The sequence below is a fragment of the Ursus americanus genome, chromosome 19 (assembly GCF_024610735.1).
Source record: "Ursus americanus isolate L20-20 chromosome 19, mUrsAme1.1.p, whole genome shotgun sequence".
NCBI lineage: Eukaryota > Metazoa > Chordata > Mammalia > Carnivora > Ursidae > Ursus > Ursus americanus.
The window spans coordinates 56,531,788-56,551,813 of NC_142145.1; the positions used below are offsets into that span (position 1 = coordinate 56,531,788).

General features: G+C 42.3%; 1 protein-coding gene across 1 annotated transcript in view; it reads left to right on the plus strand.

Moving 5' to 3' along the window:
- The window catches only part of RAB31 (RAB31, member RAS oncogene family), a 123,314-nt gene that overhangs the window by 66,965 nt on the left and 36,323 nt on the right, over window positions 1–20,026 (plus strand). Inside the window, exons 4-5 of the mRNA XM_045793880.2 lie at window positions 15,443–15,514; window positions 16,582–16,688. Coding sequence (XP_045649836.1) covers window positions 15,443–15,514; window positions 16,582–16,688 — 179 coding nt within the window. The remainder of the gene's footprint in view (window positions 1–15,442; window positions 15,515–16,581; window positions 16,689–20,026) is intronic.

Below are 20,026 nucleotides of genomic sequence, written 5' to 3' on the forward strand. Positions count from 1 at the left end.
TCATTCAACTGTATATGACGGACATCTTTTGATCCTTTCGATGGCAAATGGTAATCCATAGATTGCCTCTATAAAAATTTTTTTTTCAAATGTAACCATTTTCAATAACCAAGTGATTGTTGAATCCAATTTATTAGAAGCTTAACATTTTCAAGGTTTGTGCATTCAGTTTGTTGCTGCCAAGAGGGGTGTAGAGGGGGCAAGAGTGCCATTGGAGTGCCTGTGTTGTAGTGTTGGTGTGGGCTTTTGGGGGTTTTCATCCTGTCCTCTCGGAATGAGTTGCTGTGCTGGTTTCTGCTTTGCATGGAGCTGTGAGGAGAACTCAGCAGTAGGTCAGCAGACGCCTCTGGAAGGATATACAGAGGAGCTCAAAGTGGTCCCAGGGGAGAGAAAGGAATTTATCTGCCCAGCTTCATCCTCCTATCTCCCACTGATCAGGGTTTGTGATGGGAAGACGAGACTGCTGTCGTAATGTGTCAACACATCCATCTTTCCCTTTGGGTTTCCTTTTGACTACCTTCTTTGTTTTTCCGCATAAATTGGGGACTAGAATATCCTCATTGTTACTAAAAATTGTTTTGGGGGAACCCGGGTGGCTCAGTTGGTTAAGTGGCTGACTCTTGATTTCAGCTCAGGTCTTGGTGTCAGGGTTGTGAGATCAAACCCTGCATTGGGCTCTGTGCTGAGTGTGGAGACTGCTTGGGATTCTCTCTCTCCCTCTCCTTCTGCCCTCCCCACTCTCTCTCCCTCTCAAAAAAAAAGTCTCGTCAATAGGAATTGCAGCCTCCATGTTTTAGAGGTGTGCTTCCAAGTCATTCTGTTTTTGCTTTAAAACACAATTGCAATCCATAGGATAATACCATTAAAATGTTCGTATCTTGGGAGAATTCCGTGCTTCATTTTCCTGATCTGATCCATCAGAGTAATATTGTTCTAAGTATCTAACATGAACAGATACTAACATCATCTTATTATCTTGTTTCAGTTGGGTTGAAGTCAGTGTTATGGCTGTCTATCTGCCCTAGTGCTTCAGTCAGAATAGTTGTATTTGTAAAATTTGGGTTTCAAATGCACCACAGTCACACATTCCGCGAAGGTGAATTGATGGTTCTTCGGTTAGAATAAAAGCTCTCCTCTGACTCTACTAACACATCTGAAGTTGAATAGATTGACTTCTGAAATCAAGCTCATCATTACATACTTTTTAAAGATGAAATTGGAGAACGCACGTGCAGACTAAAAAATAGCCCCCCCCCCCCACTTCCCAATACTTACCAGGAATTATGGAGCTTTGAAGGTAATGGTAAAATGACATGATGCAAAGATTTGTGTAGGAAGTTATATAATTTTTAACTACTGTCTTTTTTGGGTATTGTAAAAAAATTGATAGAACACTGAAAATGAAAGAAATGCCAAGTAAGAACAATATTGAATACTATATAGGACCCGTATTATCTAATAATAGATTGAGATGTTGTAGAAATCTAAATATGACCTTAAATAAACAAGACTTTATTTAGAATTTAGAATTATTAATTCTGACAATTGACACATGGCTGTATGTTAATTCTTTTTTTTAAATCTTTTTATTTAAAAGCACTCTTATACTGGGTCCCCTGGGTGGCTCAGTTGGTTAAATATATGACTCCTGATCTCCACTCAGGTCTTGATCTCAGGGTCATGAGTTCAAGCGCCATGTTGGGCTTCACACTGGGGTGGAGCCTACAAAAAAAAGAATACTCTGGTACTTACAGAAAAGTTACAAGAATATTACGGAGCTCTCTAGCCGAGGCGGCTCTGCTACAAACTGTGGGTCTCTGTGGGGGCCGGGGGGAGTCTACTTGCTTGTTCCTTCTGGGGTTAGAGAGACAGCAGCTACCTGAGGAAACTCTCCTCAGTGCAGAAGCACGAGGAGCAAGGCACAGATTCAAGGCTTTTAATGCTAGGGTTAGAACGAGCACGTGACACCTGCCTATATTCCATTTTCCAAGGCAAGTCAGATGGCTTAGCCCAAAGTCAAATGATAGCTGGACACAGCCTTTAGAGGAAGTGAGAAGACTACATGGGCATAAACAGGGTATGGATTCACACAGAGGTGAACAATTACTTGGTCATCATAATTTGTCTGCCACAGGCTTCTATTGGGTTCTCTTGCTCTGCGTACTTTGGGGCTCCACTTCGTCTGGCCTGGAACTTCTTTTCAGACATCTACCTCAATCTTCTCCCACTGAGCTTTACGTTTACACACTCCCACAATGTTTTATCCAAAATGAATTTCCTGTTAAGAAATCTGAAACTGTAGAGATAATGTTTGCCCTCCTGTGGCTTTTAAAATACAGTGGACCCTTGAACAACGTGGGGGTTAGGGGTGCTGACCCCCCACACAGTTGAAAATCCATGTATAACTTTGGACTCCCCCAAAACGTAATTACTAATACCTACTGTTGCCTGGAAGCCTTCCTGAGAACACATGTTGTGTGTGTTACATGTAATATACTTACTCTTACAAGAAAGTCAGCTAGAGAAAAGAAAATGTTATTAGAAAATCATAACAAAATGTGTTTACAGTACCGTACTATAAAAAATCTGCATTTAAGTACACCTGTGCAGTTCAAACCTGGGTTGTTCAAGGGTCAACGGTATGTTCATTACTTCCTGGTGCCTGAGATGGTCCCTCCCTGTGTTTCTGAAAAGAGCTATGGTGTGCAATTCTCTGTTTACCTTTTCCTTGACAAGGGAACTCTTTTCCTGCCCACTCCCGCACCCGTTCTAGACTTGCTCAGAGCTTCCATCTCATAAGCTTTTTGTTTTCATTCCCTGGTTCACCTCCGAAGCAGCTGAGCCATGCTTTCATCTTTTTTGGATAATCCATCCTGGAGTTTTAGTGGTTGGAAATAAAATTAACTGATAAACGCTTTTGTCAGCATTTGTTTCTGTGTGGATTATCAGTGTGTAGAGTATTACCTCTCTTTTTTAAAAACAGCTTTATTGAGGGGCGCCTGGGGGGCTGAGTCAGTGAAGCATCTGCCTTCAGCTCAGGTCATGATCCCAGGGTCCTGGAATGGAGCCCTGCGTTGGGGTCCCTGCTCAGCAGGAAGCCTGCTTCTTCCTTTCCCCGCTGCGCATGCTGTCTCTCTCTCTCTCTCAAATAAATAAATAAAATCTTAAAAAAAACCCAGCTTTATTGAGATATAATTCACAGACCATATCATTTACTCATTTCAAGTGCACAGTTCGGTGGACTCTAGTATATTAAGATTGTGCAGCTGTTGCTACACTTCATTTTAAACCCATTAACAGTCATTCTCCATTTCTTCCTAAGTCCCCCAGCCCTTGGCTGCTTTCTGCCTCTAGATTTGCCTCATCTGAACATTTCATATAAATGGAATCATGCACTCTGTGTCTTTCACTTAGCATGTTATCAGTGTTCATCCACATTGTAACTTGAATCAGTGCTTCCTTCTTTTTCATGGCTGACTAATATTCCATCGTGTGGATGCCCTACATTTTGTTTATCCATTCATCAGGTGATGAACATTTAGATTGTTTCCACCTTTTGCCTTTTATGAGTAAAGCTGCTTTAAGCATTTATGTACGAGTTTTTATTTAGATAGCTTAACGACTGAGCCACCCAGGTGCCCCAAACAAGCTGTTTTTCATCTCTAATTACGGACCAGAAGTGCAGCCTTGACCTCAGAATGGTACCTAAAGAAAAAATTCTGAATAAAATATTAAATCTTTGAAATGTTAAAATGCATTCCCTGTAGCAAATTCATATAGAACTATAAATAAGTTTATCTTTGTGAGGTGATCACTTACAATTTACCAAACTATTACTAGATTTAAGATACATGATACTTGACTGAATTATGTTTTTTAAAAGAAGAAACCTATCTTCAAAGTAGTAGTATTTGCAGCTGATTTCAGCAGTGTTGTCTAACCAGGACCAGACTTTATTACCATAATACATACTACTCAAGATAGTGTGATAATATGCTAAAACCCATTGATTCAAAGGCTTATAGTGACTCTTCTAGTGAGTGTACAAACTTTCTTCCCCCTAATTTTGAGATATTTCAAGCACTCCAGAAAATAATACAGTAAGTATATTTACACCACCCAGATTTGTTTACTCTTTGCTTGTTTCCTCTGTCAGAAGTTTTCCTGGTCGGGATGCCTGGGTGGCTCAGTCATTAAGCATCTGCCTTTGGCTCAGGTTGTGATCCCACGACCCGGGGATTGAGCCCCACATCGGGCTCCATGCTCAGCAGACAACCTGCTTCTCCCTCTGCCTGCTGCTCCCCCTGCTTGTGCGCTCCCTCTCTCTCTGACAAATAAATAAATAAAATCCTAAAAAAAAAAAAAAAGTTTTCCTGGAAGCTGGACACCTGCTGAAGGCAAAGTCCCGGGGTGCCCTCCTGGAGCCCACGGGTTGGCGTGCTGTGGAGCCATGCTGCTGTTGCCTCCCTCGGCCTACGTTTGCAAGCGCCTCCCAGGCTCCTACAGGGACAGGACGACATGTGCAGAGACAGCTGAGAGGCAGCCAGGCAGGGCCGTGGCTGAAACGCCAGGTCTCCGTGGGTCCCTGAGAAAGAAACGAGACCAGAGGCAGCAAATAGCTGAGGTCAAGTTCGGTCTTGACAAACATCAAGAGAAACTTCCTTTGCTTTCTTTCCTTCTTTCTTTGGGGCCCCGGTCTCTGTGGTCAAGAAAGCGGTTCTCTTTTCATAGACTGTGGCTCAAGTCCGAGGAAATTTTGACCTTTGTAAGTCCTTGAAGAATGGGGCCTCTGAGAAGCTCTGAATGAGCTGCTCTTTGTTTTCTCCTTGCTTGCCCTGCGGCCACTGGAGACACAGGCCCTGCCCCCCGCGGCAGCAGCAACAGCACCCGTGCAGGCCTGCTCCTCACCAAGGCTGGGGGGCTGCTTCACCCTCCTGTGCCTTCCCACACCCCCTGGAGAACGGTTTTCGTCAGAATTCACCTTCAGTGGAAGAGGATCAATACCTGGTTTGCTTTCCTTCCCGGTCTGTCACAAGAGAACCGTACGTTTAATTAGTGCACGCGGACATCCTGATAAAGGAAATACTCCGCCTCTCCACCCTCCGCTCCTGTGACACCCCCTCAAAAGGAAAACCCAACGAAGACTGTGTGGTAAAGAGACACAGCAGCAGCCTGCCCGTCCAGTATATGCTGTTAAAAATGGGGTCGACAGCTACTGTGATAGGGTTGTGCCCCCGCCTCTCCTTTTAGAAGAAGCCTCAGGAATCTCCCAGTTGGAAAGTGGTGCAGCTGAAGAGGTCCAGGGACGTGTAAACATTGGTGACAGAAGCTGCAGAAGGAGAGTGTGACAGTGGCACTTGAGTTGGGCCGCGGGACAGCAGCAGTGTGGGCAGGGCTAAAGCCGCCATTGTGGGCAGACCCGTTCCCAGACGTGTTCCGTTTGGGGGTGTTGGTGTCATTGAGGAAATTAGGAGGGTGGGTGCAGAATGCCACTGGCAGGAGAGAAAGAGGAAGGACATGTCTATATATTACAATAAATGTAGTAAGTCCGAAGGGAAACTCCAAGCTCTCGTGCCCTCAGCCAGTGCTATGGGAAGGCCGGAAGTGAGGGAGACGAACTGGGGAGTGGACAGGCAGGAGCACGGGGAGGGAAGCCTCGAGCATGCAGTCTTACAAAGCAAGGGTGAGCTTCTGCCTGAGAGTGGCCCCGGTCCCCTGGCCCTGCAGCACCCTCTCTGTCACAGCAGACCCCACCGTTGTCCGTTGTTCCCCGTTGGGTGTCTGCCCTCCTCCAGGTCTGCCTGCGCTGCCCCTCTGGGGGGACAGGCGTGTTCTGGGAAGGACGGCCACGCCGCTAGGGGAAGATTCCTTACAAGTCAGGCAGTGACATTTTACTGGTGTGTATTTTGGTCTGGGACGCTCTAAGTAGCGTCTAATTATGAAGCATTGTCTGTGCCTCCTGGGTTGAGGCCAATTTCCGTTCTCTGACTCTCCGTGGGCAAGACAGCCTTGCGCTTGGGAAGAAGAATGGGAGAAGCTCTTTATCTGGTTGTGTGTTTCTCCCCTCCCCTCCCCTCCCCTCCCCTCCCCTCCATTCCTGCCTCTCCCTCCCTTTGCTTTCTACTTTTGTGCACCTTATTTCCTAAGTCTGGTTCAAATACAAACCAAAGGGCCTATGAAGCCTGTGAATGTCATTCGTGACAAGGAAATTAGGCACATGGACTTCATTTAATAACAAAAGAGCGTGCTCCCGAGGCACCAAAGGACGTGTCTAAACAGGAACAGCTGGAGTGTCCTTAGAACACAGAGTTCGCTGTTAGGAGACATTTATATTCAGAGCAGCCCCTTTGAAGGTGGCCTGACTCCACCCTTCTTCTTCACCTTCTATTTGTTTCCTAGGGCTGCTGGAACAGATCACCACACATTTAGTAGCAAACAGCTGGCTCACAGTTCTGAAAGTCAGAAGTCCGAGAAGGGCTTACCAGGCCAATACCAAGGCATAGGCAGGGCTGTGTTCCTTTCTGGACGCGCTGGGGAAGAATCCATTCCTGGCCATTTTCAGAGGCTGCCCGCGTTCCCTGGTTTGTGCCCGCATTCCTCCCTCCATCTTCAAGGCCAGCAGCAGAGCATCTTCCAAGCTCTCTGACTCTTGCCTTCCTCTGCCACTTGTAAGGACCCTGATGGTGATGCTGAACACTGTATAATGCAGGATAACCTTCCCATCTCAAGGTCAGCTGGTCAGCAACCTTAATTCCATTGGCAGCCTCAATGCCCCCTTGCCATGTAGCATAATATGGGATTTAGATGTGGACATCTCTGGGGACTGTTATTCTACCTGCCACCTCCTTAGAAGAGTCCCCATCATATACCAAGTGTTCAATAGATCCTTGTTGAATGAGTGCCTATGTTTAGTATAAGCCCGTATCTGCATTACATCAACTTATGCAGCGTTTCATTGCAGAGAAGCAACTGAGGAATGGAAAGAGTATGGAACTTGGCATCAGAAGACCTGTGTTCAAGGGCTGGTTACACCATTTAAGAGCTGTGTGTCTGTGGGCAATTTACTGAACCATTATGAGCCTATTTTTTCATCTGTAAAATAGGAACAGTTTAATCTAGTCTACCTGCCTTCACAGGATTATTGATTCATCACATGTGTTCTGTTGTTACGTATTTGCCGAGTCCCTGCTATGGCCCAGGTAGGGGTCAAGAAGGGTTCTCAGAGGAAGTGGCGGTTGAAAAAGTTGTGAATGAAAGGTGGGAGTGAGGATGTCTAGTGGAGGTGGGTCCAGTCTGGGGAAGGCATGTGAGACGACCCTGAGGGCTCCCTGTGGCTGCTCATTCGGGGAGCAGAGAGGAGGCCAGGGATTGGGGAGAGAGAGGGGGAGGACGGGCCGAGTGCCCAAGTGACACCATAGGACAGAGTTTGGATTTTATGATTAGTAAGTTAGAAGGATTTTGAAAAATGACACAATTTGACTTTGTTTGAAGAAAAAACCACTCTGCTTTACAGTTAACATAGTATGACGTCGAGTGTTTGCTTCCGAAGATTCCAGTGGCGGGGGTGGGGTGGGAGGGGAGGTGGAAACAGGCCAGGGGCCATGTGTTTGGGCTGATCTTGAGACTAGGAGATGAGAGCATGAAAGTGCATTATACCTTGCTCTCTTCTTGTGCGTATGGTTGAAAATTTCCACAATTAAAAAGTTAAAAATAGATTCGATGGTATGTGTAAATAACATAACTCACAAGTTAAAAACAGGATTCCTCTAGCTGCTGTGTGGCCACTACAGTATTTAAATACTCCAGTGGAAAGTTCCAGATAACCAGTCAAGGAAAGATGGGTCCAAAGGCTGCACTTGGTGAACACAGACAGAGGCCTGGGTGCCTGGTGCTTTGGGGGTGAATGAAACCATGCCTGCAAGTGTGTTTTGTGTGACTCTGATCTCTTCCTAACAAGGTGCTGACACAGACTCGGGAAGCTCCTTGTGGGTGCCCAGCAAGGCAGGCTTTCCTGTGGCCACCATGGTGGCAGGGCTGTAGGACGGGTACCACCGTCAGGGAGTGCGGGATCAGGCCCCGCTTTGGGGCCCACGGGCCAAGGTCTGTCCTGCTCTGCGCGTAATCCCAGGTGATGTTTGCTTTGCTGTCCGGTTTTGCAGGGAGACGTGTCTTGAAGATGGGATGTTTACTGTGAACAGGAGGTCTATATACAGACAGGAGAGACCCAAGCAACCTGAGTGGAGTAGGAGAGAGGGAGAGCCATGACCAACCCTCATGGCATTTCCTTCCAATGAACGGGGACTGTGTGTGATGAGAAATGCAGATAACTTTGGGACAGGGTGGGGCAGAGTTCTGGACTTGGAGGAAATTCCATTGGCTTGCTAACAGACAGGAATTAGAGCTGAGGTTCTCTGTAGTTGGGTATTACGTGGGTGGGAAGAAGTGTATTTCTACATCACTTCAAAATCTTGGCTTCTGTCTTGTACATTATTCTAAGGGTCAGAGTATGCCAGTTCATTACCTTGTCTTTCACAAAACACAAATCCATGGCCTCCCCACCAACACCTTTTTTTGTGGAAGGATGTTGGATTTGTGCTGTATTGTTGTCTCCTAAAGAAGGTTTGCACCGTACCTTGTCCAAAAGGAGTCAAACGGCAGTCAGTTTACTTCTGAAACCCAGCTTCCTCCTGATACTTTTGCTTCAATGCTCTTATCCCTGAATGCCGAGGAAGCTCTTTGACTTTACTGGCAAATTGAAAGAAAGAAGAAAGAAGGGGGGAGGGGGTTATCCCTTCTCATTGTTAAAGTAGTGTATCCTATCAAAATTTTAAAAAAATAATCCAGACATACTACAACAAGTGGTGGTCTGCTTATAATGGCATTATTCAGAGATAGCTACTGTTAACAGTCTGCCATATAGTTTCCCAGCCCTTTTTCTATTCCGCTTTACCTACTATTGGATTTTAGGACATCTGAGTGGGCATATAAATAGGCCTTCTGCTTTTCTGTGGAGAGAGAGGGTCTGTGTAAACATCAGAAAGGTTCTTCTGAATGGCACAGAAAGAACATTCAGTAATGGTTTTTCCATTCAGCTTTTGCCAGCTGAGAATGTTGGGAATGTCAAGAATTTTCCTCTACCACTTCCCTCTTTGTTTGAATCCTCATGAACCATGGGATATGTTTTGGCTTCTGCCCTTGACTGTCCATGTCCTCAGGGTTCTGTGGGATGGTGAGAATTTCTCATTGTGTGCTGGCACACGGGACAGGCCAGCCTGGGCTCCCAGGCGGCATCGAAGCGACTCACCGGGGACAGTGTTCTCTGAGAACTGGAACACATAACCCTTCCCTACAAGTTCCTGGACTGGATGCAAGAGCGGTCTGGCTTGGATAATTCTCATCTGGGGAGGCAGAGCCCAGCTGGAGCCTGTCCTTGTTTGGAAACTTCATGTGTTTTCCACTACTGCTCATTCTTGACATGCAGAATTTTTGCTGCTATGGAATTTATGATGCCACAAACCTGCATTTAAGGAATTTTGCCTGAAGCAGACTGGGTGGTCTGGAGGATGAGGATATTTCCTGCAATAATACTTTCCACTGTGCATGCACACGTGTACAGGATGGTGTGGGATGGGAAGAAAGGAGGTTTGTGTATTGCACTTGGAAGAATCAAGGCAGGGCAGAGGAAGGAGGTTCCATCTAGAGTCTGTCTTACCTTGGTCATCACAAAGCTGGAGAAACCTTAGTTATCACCACTGACCCTACCCCCATTATTACCTGATATGAAAATATTGGGGTTCCCAGCTGATGGTCAAGAAAGAATTCTTGAGTCATCTTCGGTGCAAGCAGGGTGGTTTTATTAAAACACGGGATGAGACCTGTGGGCAGGAAGAGCTGCCCTGGGGTCATGAGGAGTGGCTGTTTATATACATTCAAGTTGGGAGTGGGTAAAGGATAGCGTCAGTCTCTAAGGAATTGGGAAGCAAGGTTTCCAGGACCTTGGAGGGCTAGCTGTTGTTAGGAAAAGCTCATTTATTACTAGTAGTTACCTTAGTCATGAGTCCCTTCTGATGTGTATCAGTGGGCCATATGCTTGGAGGATGATTGCTAACACATATCTTGGGGGGGGGGGGGTTATAGATTAAGGAAGTTTCCAAAGGAATTTTTATATGTGAAAGGAGACTTGCAGGATCCTGGAGGTCAGGCTAATGTTAAGCTAAAGCATTAACATTGAGGCAGTTGAGTCCCTAGAGGAAAGTCACTCTGCCTGTCTCAAGGACTTGTCAATGGGCTGTAAGTTGTAAGGAAATTTGATATTTTCTTTTGCTTTTGTTTCCCACTTAACTGTCTGCATAAATTTACCAGAATAGAGCCAGGCATGGATGTCTAGACTCCCTTTGATTCTAGATCTCTTCATACTTTGCTTTTAATGTGGGTTCTGAGCATACTAGGTCTCAAGATGTTAATAAGTATTACTTGAAAAAAGGTAAAAAAAATCAATTGAAAAGTCTGAGTTAAAACCAAAACAAATAGGTTTCTTTAGTACAGAAATTTTCAGAGCCTTTAATGTACTAATAAACTTCACAAATCTCCAGGGGAGCTTTATTACACATAGCATTTTTCAAACTTATTTGGCCAAGAAACCTTTTTTCCAAAAAGCACCTCACGAGCCCAGGGTTCTGTAGAAGACCCTTGGGAAGTACCAGACGGCTCCCCTTGTCTCTCGTGCCAGCTCTTATTTTTCAGAAGTGTGAGTTTCACTGCTGCCCAGCAGTCCACTGCATGGCTAAGGGCAAAGTATGAAGAGATCTAGACTCGGAGGGAGTCTAGACAAATTTACGTTTCTGGTCCCTGATGGCTAGACATTGAAATGGGCTCCAGTTTTTCAGCATGACTGGTAATTTGGGAGTGAATTCTGGTGACTTTGTGACCATCTCTGAGCATTCCCTTCAGAAGTGCAGATGTTGAATCAGTGTATGGACATTTTTAGGACTCTTGATATTCCTTGTCTGGTTGCTTTCTAGAAAGGTTATGCCTACTTATCCTTCTCCCAGTTGCCAGAAGTGGGGACAGGGTTAGCATCCATCTGTAAAAGCTGAGAAGTTTGGGAAGGTTGAAGACTGTTCCCTTCTTTTATTCTGTAGACATGCAACAGTTAAAAAACACACAGTTGCAACACACTAAGTACATGAGCAGCCATTTCTTTTGAGGGTCAGATTGGCTTTTCACAATTCCCTGTGCTTTTGCTAAGTAATTAAATGTCACTTGAGAGTTATCTGAGCACTTGAATTTGGTATTCTAGATATTTTGTTGGGTACTTAGGGAAGAAGGGACTTTGAATTGACATCTGTCCTGCTAATTTTCAAAGAACTCTTCGAAGTGAGATTTAAAACTTACAGCAACCTCCTGTAATTGTGAAACTTTGTTTCGAGAAGAATCTTTTATGTGTTTTCATCAGTCTTAATTTGGACTCTACGGAAATTGAATTGTGTCATGTTGAGGATTAAAGCCAATTGTGGTGCTTTCGTTTTTGTATTTGTATGGGGGAGAATATACATGTTGTAGACTAGAAGTGATTTATCTTTTTGTCCTCCACAAATACTATCCTTTGGTCATTGTATTATTGGGTTTTGGAACTGAGACGAACTTTTAACTCATTAAAACCCCCAATTCCCCGGCAATAAAGTCATTTAAGTGGCTTCCCCAACAGATTTATTTCAAAATGATTCCATTTGGAGGAAGGAAAGAACAAGTAATGCATTATATACAAAGATCTATTCAATAATTCATGAGACCTGCACACCAGTGACCATTTTAGATTCAGTTCGTGGTATTGTAGCTGAAAACGAACTCTGTCTTAAGAAGATGTCCACAATTTGCTCCTCTCTGTGTTTGAGTCCACGAGTATCTTGATTTTTGAGATACAAATTTTGTACCTACATGGTGTGTTTAAGTGGACCTTTCTTATATATAAGCTATTTTGAAAAAAAATGGGCATTTTATATAATTGGGCTAAAGGACACTTTATATGCATTCCTTACCCTTAGCAAAGCAGGAGTGTTTCAAAAATACATTGCTTTTTCCTCCCTTTGGGCAGGAATTCTGATTTTATTTTCTACATGTGAAGTGGATTGCCAAAGTACAAATTAAAAATAGATTTATTGATGCCTAACAATTACAACAAATACACAGTGTTGGGCAGTGAATATGAAAGGCGCGCATGGTAAGTGGCCCGCTGTCCTCCAGTGAGTCCTGGTGAGTAGCCAAGGGCCGTCAGCTGGGAACTCCTGGGTTCATCCTGAGCTCCATCCAACCCATGCCCTTTTCTTTACACCACAGAGGCACCAGGGCAATTTCTGTTCAAGATGGAAGCTTGCACAAGGGCTGGGATTTGCGAAAGAGCCTGCTTCCTTCCACACTCTTGAGAGTGCCACACTAGCCTTCTTCAGTGCAGTGAAAGGGAAACCTCGGAAACTGATGTGCTTCACATTTCCAAATAGGATCATTTCAATTTGGCAGGTTTTTATTCAGTGATAAGTATTATGTGGGAAATAAACATGAATGAATGATGATTCTGTTGTTCGCTGGAAAAAACTTCAGGATCCATCCTTCCTTTCCTCCCTGCTCCTTAGCCTACCCTCCAATAAAAATGGCTGCTTTTTCTTTTTTGACTTAAAAACCTATTTTATTTTTTTTTAATTGTAAGCATTTATGCTATGTATAATGCAATGCAGACTCTTATAAGAAAAATGTACAAATCACTAGAAGTCCCACTGTGACCATATTGAGAAACATTGTTGTAGACATAGACACACCCACTCACGTTTTTCTCTAAATTACAGCATGCTCCCTATGCTGCTTTGAGACATTTCTTTTTATTCCTTCAACAGTATGTAACCTTCTCTGTAAATGACAGTCCTCGCCATCATTTTAATTATTGAAGAATATTCCCTTATACACAGATACCATTAATGGATTCTCTATGACGACCCGTTAGGTTGTTTTCAGATATTTGCTCCCATGTGTAACATAGGGACGTGTATCTTGGTGTATGATGATCACTCCAGGGTACGTTCCTGTAAGTGGAATTGCTGGGTCAAACAATATGCACATTTAACTTTTGATATATATTATCAACAGTGGCTTTTAAAGAAAGTCTCTTTCTTTTAAAAAAAATTATTTTTGTAAGGTGTACAACACGATGGTTTGATGTACATAGACATAGCGAAATTATTACTACAGTCAAACTAGTTAACACATCTTCTCACATAATTACCTTTTCTCTTTTGTAAATGATGAGAGCACCTGAAGTCTACTCTTTTGGAAAATTTCCAGATTCAACACAATATAATTAACATAGTCATCATGCTGTGCCTTCTATTTCTAGAACTTATTCATTCCCTGTAACTGCAACTTTGTACCCTTTCACCAACATTTCCCCAATTCCCTCCTTTCCCCGCTCCTAGTTACCACCCTTCTACTCTCTGCTTCTACGTATTTGACTTTTTAAGATTCCATATGTAAATGAGATCATGCATTTTTTTGCTTTCTACATCTGGCTTGTTTCACTTGGCATAATGTGTTTTAGATTCATCCATGTTGTTGCAAATGGCAGGATTTCCTATTTTATTTTATTTTATTTTATTTTATTTTATTTTATAAGATTTTATTTATTTATTTGACAGAGAGAGACAGCCAGCGAGACAGAGAACACAAGCAGGGAAAGTGAGTGGGAAAGGAAGAAGCAGGCTCCTAGTAGAGAAGCCTGATGTGGGGCTCGATCCCAGGACCCTGGGATTACACCCTGAGCCGAAGGCAGACGCTTAACGACTGAGCCACCCAGGTGCCCCAGGATTTCCTTTTTTAAATGCTGGATACTATTCTATTGTGTATACACACACCACATTTTCTTTTCATTCATTCATTCATTCATTCATGCATTCATTCATCAGTAGGCACTTAGGTTGTTTCCATGTCTTGTGCATTGTGAATAAGGCTGTGAGGAACATGGAAGTGCAGATATCTCTTCGAAGTGTTTGATTTCATTTCTTTTAGGTATATACCCAAAAGGGGAATTACTGGATCACATAGTTATGTGTTTTTTATGGACCCTTCGTACTCTTTTCTACAGTGGTTGCACCAATTTATATTCCCAACGGTGCTTCGGGGTTCCCTTTTCTCCACATCTTCACCAATACTTGTTATCGTTTGTCTTTTTGATAACAGCTATCCTAACAGGTGTGATAGCTCACTGTAATTCTGATTTGCATTTCCCTGAAGATGAGTGATGTTGAGCGTCTTTTTATACGAAGTTTTTTTTTTAAGTATTTTATTTATTTGTTTGAGAGAGACAGAGAGCTTGAGAGAGAGAGAGAGAGAAAGAGAACACAAACAAGCAGCGGGGAGGGGTAGAGGGAGAGAGAGAAGCAGACTCCCCACTGAGCAGGAACCCTGACGTGGGGCTCGATCCCAGGACCCTGAGATCATGACCTGAGCCAAAGGCAGGCGCTTAACCGACTGAGCCATCCAGGTGCCCCACGAAGGTCTTAAAATACATTCTCATGTAACATATGAGAGTGGCCCCCTGCCCAAATCCAAACCAACAATGGATATAATAAATCTTTTTGATATTTAATAAATTAATACATGCTTCTTCATTGCTTTTATTTTCATTTCTTTTACAGTAATTGAACATTTTAAAATATTTATTGGTAATTTATGTCTCTTCCCCGGAGATTTAACTATGTATATCCTTTGTCCATTTTTCTGTTGAGCTATCTCTTACTTCTCAGCTTTCAAAACCTTTCCACGATATAGTCTTCAAATGTATTCAAAGATCTGTTCTTCAGAATATACATAGAATCTCTATATGTCCTCAGCATAATTATCTATCCTGTTTTGAGATAAAGGATTCTGGTGACCAATGGTCTTGCTTTGCTCACATCTTGGAATGGACCTTGTTTATGTCACCGTGTGCCTTTGAGGGAGAGCAGCCTTGCAGGCTGAGCGTGGGTTGCAGAGGTGCCCTTGCTCCCTGGCCCTCATTAAGGACTCAGCGAGGGTCTTGTGATCTGTGTCAGTCTCCTTTTGTCCTCCCCTTGGAAAGCATCTTTTTCTTACCGCTGAATAATTCTAATGAGATTGCCCTGGGTCAGTCGTATTAGATAAGTAATGAGCAGTAGAGAAAAGAAAATTCATAGAAGAGGAACATTTAAAATAGAATTTATTTTTGGCCTTTGCCCAAAAGTGAATTTCATGGTCTGTCAGCCACAAGCACATGTGCGGTCGAGGAGGAGAATTTATTGCCTAATAGGGTTCCTGGGAAAATTCTAGAGGGAATTCAGGGGTCCTATAGGGATAATGTAGGAGGAGAATTTTATATTTAACTTGGGGTTGCATAAAATGTGTTGATTTTGGCATAAAACTATTCATTGTTCTTAAACAGTTTCATTCACTGGCTCCCATGTACTATCGTGGATCTGCTGCAGCTGTCATAGTATATGATATTACCAAACAGGTAAGAATGTCGCCTTTAAAATTCTGATGCCCCTTCTGTTGATTCTCTGTCGTAGAAAAACCAAAGCAGAGACTTGACTGCTTGAGTCTTGCCAGTAGCCTGCGATAAGATTTCAGAGCATGGTAACCAGGGATAATCAGCACCATATATTGAGTTTATTCCCCTATAGGTATTGAAGCATTTCAAATTTATCGGCCAAATTAAATAAACAACAATGATCATTTATTTTTAAAATTGACTGTTCGTAGAGGCAAGGTCATGCCTGCCAGTACTGCTCTCCAGAATGTTGGCTTTTCAGGAAGAGAAAAATAATTTCTAAGTCCTGCATGTTTTGTAATTATGGAATGCTTATTTTCTATTAGTGTTTCAGTCCCACTACTTAAAATGTCAAGGGTAATGTTTCTGTACGTGTAGTGTATTTGCATATATATAGTATACCATATTTTTAGTTATGACGCTGAGGATCTAGAGTATCCATCAAGGAACTGCAGTGGTTTCCTGGCTGTCTTTTTTCCACCCCGGGAGTGCTGACTCAGCTCACAGGACTGCTGGCTCAATGATCCATCACTGTTACCGTCCATGAGTTCCCGAACACTTCTACCTAAATGTGGTGTCTGCCTCGACTGCTTTGCTGGACGAGGGTTGTGAGTGAAGGGCAGAAAGGAAAACAGGACGAGAGGAAAAGGGTCAGGGGAGGAGAGAGAGGGATAGAGAGAGTACGTATGTATGTATTCTTTCTCGCTCTTTCCTGAAATAAGCATGAACATGTCTTTTTCATGTTGAGTCAACGCTATCATTTTAAATTAATGTTATTTATAGAAGAAAATTACTAGTATGATTTTCTTCGTCAAGTTTTAGTTTTAGAAAAGGAAACTTTTACAGGCTATTTAAGTGTAACTTAGCTAATATTAAGTTTTCTGCCAAGATGGGGGTAGGATGTTAATGTATGTGACTTTCCCAAAAATATTTTCCTCTGTTAAGTTGGGTTGGGTTTATATTTCTACTTGGTTGAGATACTGTGTTGATGGGTCTTTCCAGTGATTGATTGATTTACATTTTGGGTTTAGGATTCATTTCATACCCTGAAGAAATGGGTGAAAGAACTGAAGGAGCATGGTCCAGAAAACATTGTAATGGCTATTGCTGGAAACAAGTGTGATCTCTCGGATATTAGGTAAGATGCATTAAAAATTTTTTGTTGTAGTGAATATCCTCCGTCTCTGAATGTCTACATGTAAAAAGCTGTCATGCCTGTGTTGTTAAGTCTGTTCTCAGTATAATGATTTAATCGACGGTCATTCACGGGTGGTCTAGGTAGTACTTATTCAACCAGAGTAGAATTAAGGGAAAATAATGAGATGCAAATTGGATGGACCACCTAGGAGCGGATATTAAAACCAAATCTCTCCTACAGAACACAGTTACATCCCTGACTCTAGAGGTCTTTGGGCTAAATGATTTTATTATTTTTATTGTTACCTTTTTTGTTATTTATTGACATTAAACTATGGCCATTTTAATAACACTTCCATATGGTAAGGAGAGTGAGAATTTGTAACATTTCCCATAGCATCCATGTTCGTTTTAGTTCTAACTTTAACTTAAGGGTGTAGTCGGGTCTACGTAATCTCACTAAAACACTATGGTTTCCCTGTCAGACGCTGGATTGTTGACCTTTCTTTACCTGGAATGAGGTTTGCAGGGACCTAGTCCACAGGGACTAGAGATTTGATGATTGCTTTATGCAGCCTGATAAGCTAGCTATTTTTACTAAATAAAAATGTAATGAAAAAGGAATAGTGAATTTGCATCCTCTCCATCCCCCTGGTTAATGTAACCCTCTCCAGTTCCAGTCGTCGGTCTTCATAAAGACTATGACATCATGCTTCAGGTTTTGTGCATCCAAGTATGATTAAGCCGAAGTTTGATAAACAAAAGCTCTTAACATGGCCTTTGACAAATTGCTCTGTTTCTTTGGGATTCCAAAAGCTTTGTATCACATTGCATCGGGTTGGTTTATAATAACAGCCATAAACACCACTTAATCATTTTTTTTTCTGGGGGCTGGACAAATCTTTAAACTCCCCAGACTTAGCTCAGATCTCTACATTCTTTACTGTAATCCTGAAACAGCTTGCTTGTCTAGAATTGCAAAAAGAGAATCACTTTAGCTTTTGTCATCAGAAGGGTAGAGACAATCTTTGCTGAGGGCAGGCACTGTTATCTGACACCATTGAACTAGAGTAAAGGTGTGACTTTAAAGGTATTAAGTAAGCCTTGTGATTGTGGCAGAGCTGAGGGACTAGAATTTAAGCAGATGATGATATAAAGTTGACTGGAATTAGTTAGGATTCTTGCTGATGTGGAACTGAATCTCACTTGAAATTATTTTCAGGAAAAAGGGAACTTATTGGAAGGTACTGATATCCACATGGTAAAAAAGCAGGGTTGCCTGACTGACATTTGATACGTTCCATTTTTAGTCTCTGGCACTCTCTCTATATCTAGTCTAAATTGCCGTGGAAGGATTTCATCATATCATGACAAGGCATTTGTGGCCGAGAGAGGGGATTTGGGTGGCATGAGATGATTTTTCCCACCATCACCATGATGAGAGTAGGAAGGTAGGTAGTCTTGAAGAGGGGGAAGCTCCCAGAAAATGCAGCCTGGCCAGACAAAATATGTCTGTGACATGTTGGCTTGGCCACAGATACCTGAAGACAGATGTACCGTGTTTCGGGGTGGAATTCGCCTTCCATGCACTGGTGTAGTATTCTCCTCAGCAGGCATTCTGCTTTGTGCCCAGCCTATATGTGCAGTTTTCAAAATGCCCTAGCCGACACCATCCATCCATCTCCCTTTCGACCGTAAATTCACGCACAGCCCCTCCATCCCCAGTGGGAGGCAGTCCAGGTGCTACAACCCAATGGCCACATCATGGGGCCTCTGTCCACTAGTTCACGTGTCTGCATAGTACCCTTTCTTCTCTAGTTTGGCCTCATTGGTCTGCACGTGACTTCTCAAGATGCTGAGGTTGTGGCTTATAAAGTGTGGAGTATATATCTTTTGTTATGCCCAAAGTTATGTTAGATGCTACTTGTTACAGAATCATGCAGCAAAGAAATGACTCCCTTTGCAATACTCTTTCCAACCTCAATGAAAAAGACCAGTTTGATTAGATCAAAGAGAAAGACCAGTTGGATGTCAGTAAATTTTTAAGCATTTATTAATAGATAATTTAAAATTTTAATTTTTTATAACTATTTTTCATTGAACTAATTTAGAAACCGTAAAATCCACCTGTTTTAAGCGTACCAGTCAGTAAACTTTCATACAATTATAGGGTTGTACAGTCATCATCACATCTAATTTTAGAACATTTCCATCACCCTACAAAGAACATGCCAATTTACAGTCACTCCCAATGTCCAACTCCTTCCAGCCCCTGGCAACCACTAATGTATTTTGTTGTCTTTATAAATTTGCTTTTTCTGGACATTTGGTATAAATCAAATCATGCACTTACGTGGTTTTTTGTGACCGGCTTCTTTCACTGAGCATAAATGCCTATGAAATTCCTCTGTGTTGTAGTGTGCCTTAGTACTTCATTCATTTTTATGGAGGAATAATATTTCATTGTATGGATGTACCACGTTTTATTTTCTCATTCACTAGTTGAATGAAACTTGAAATTTGAGTTGTTTCCACTTTTTGGCCACTTTAAAAAGTGCTGCTGTAAACAATCATGGGCAAATTTTGTGTGGACATATGTTTACGTTTCTCTTGGGTATATTATGAGGAGTGAAATGTCTGGGTCATGTGGAAACTTTGTGTTTAACAATTTGAAGAACTGTCCAACTGTTTTCCACAGTGGCTGCACCATTTTGCATGCCTACCGGCAACGTACGCGGTTCCAATTTCTCTACATTGTCAACCAACGCACTGTTATTACCTGTCTTTTGCATTATTGCCATCCTAATGGGTGTGAAGTTGTGTCAATGTGGTTTTGGTTTGTATTTTTCCAATGACTAATGATAAACATCTTCTCATATGCTTATTGACCATTTGTGTATCTTCTTTGGAGACATGTTTCTTCAAATTCTCTGCCCAATTTTTAATTGAGTTACTTGTCTTTTTATTATTGAGTTGTAAGAGTTCTTTATGTATTCTGAATACAAGTCCCTTATCAGATATATGATTTACAAATATTTTCTTCCTTTTTATGAGTTGTCTCTTTACAATCTTTATTGTGTCTCTTGAAATGCGAAAGTGTAATGTCCAATTTGCGATTTTTCCCTTTTTTATGTCTTATGCTCAAGTGATTGGCTAATTAAAATCACAGAGATTTACTCGTATGCTTTCTAAGAGTTTTATAATTTTAGAGCTTACATTTATATCTGTCACCCATTTAGAGTTAATTATTGTGTGTGTTATGAGGTAGGGGTCCAAATTAATCTTTGTCTGTGTGGATATCTAATTCCCAGCACTATTTGTTGAAAAGGCAACCCTTTT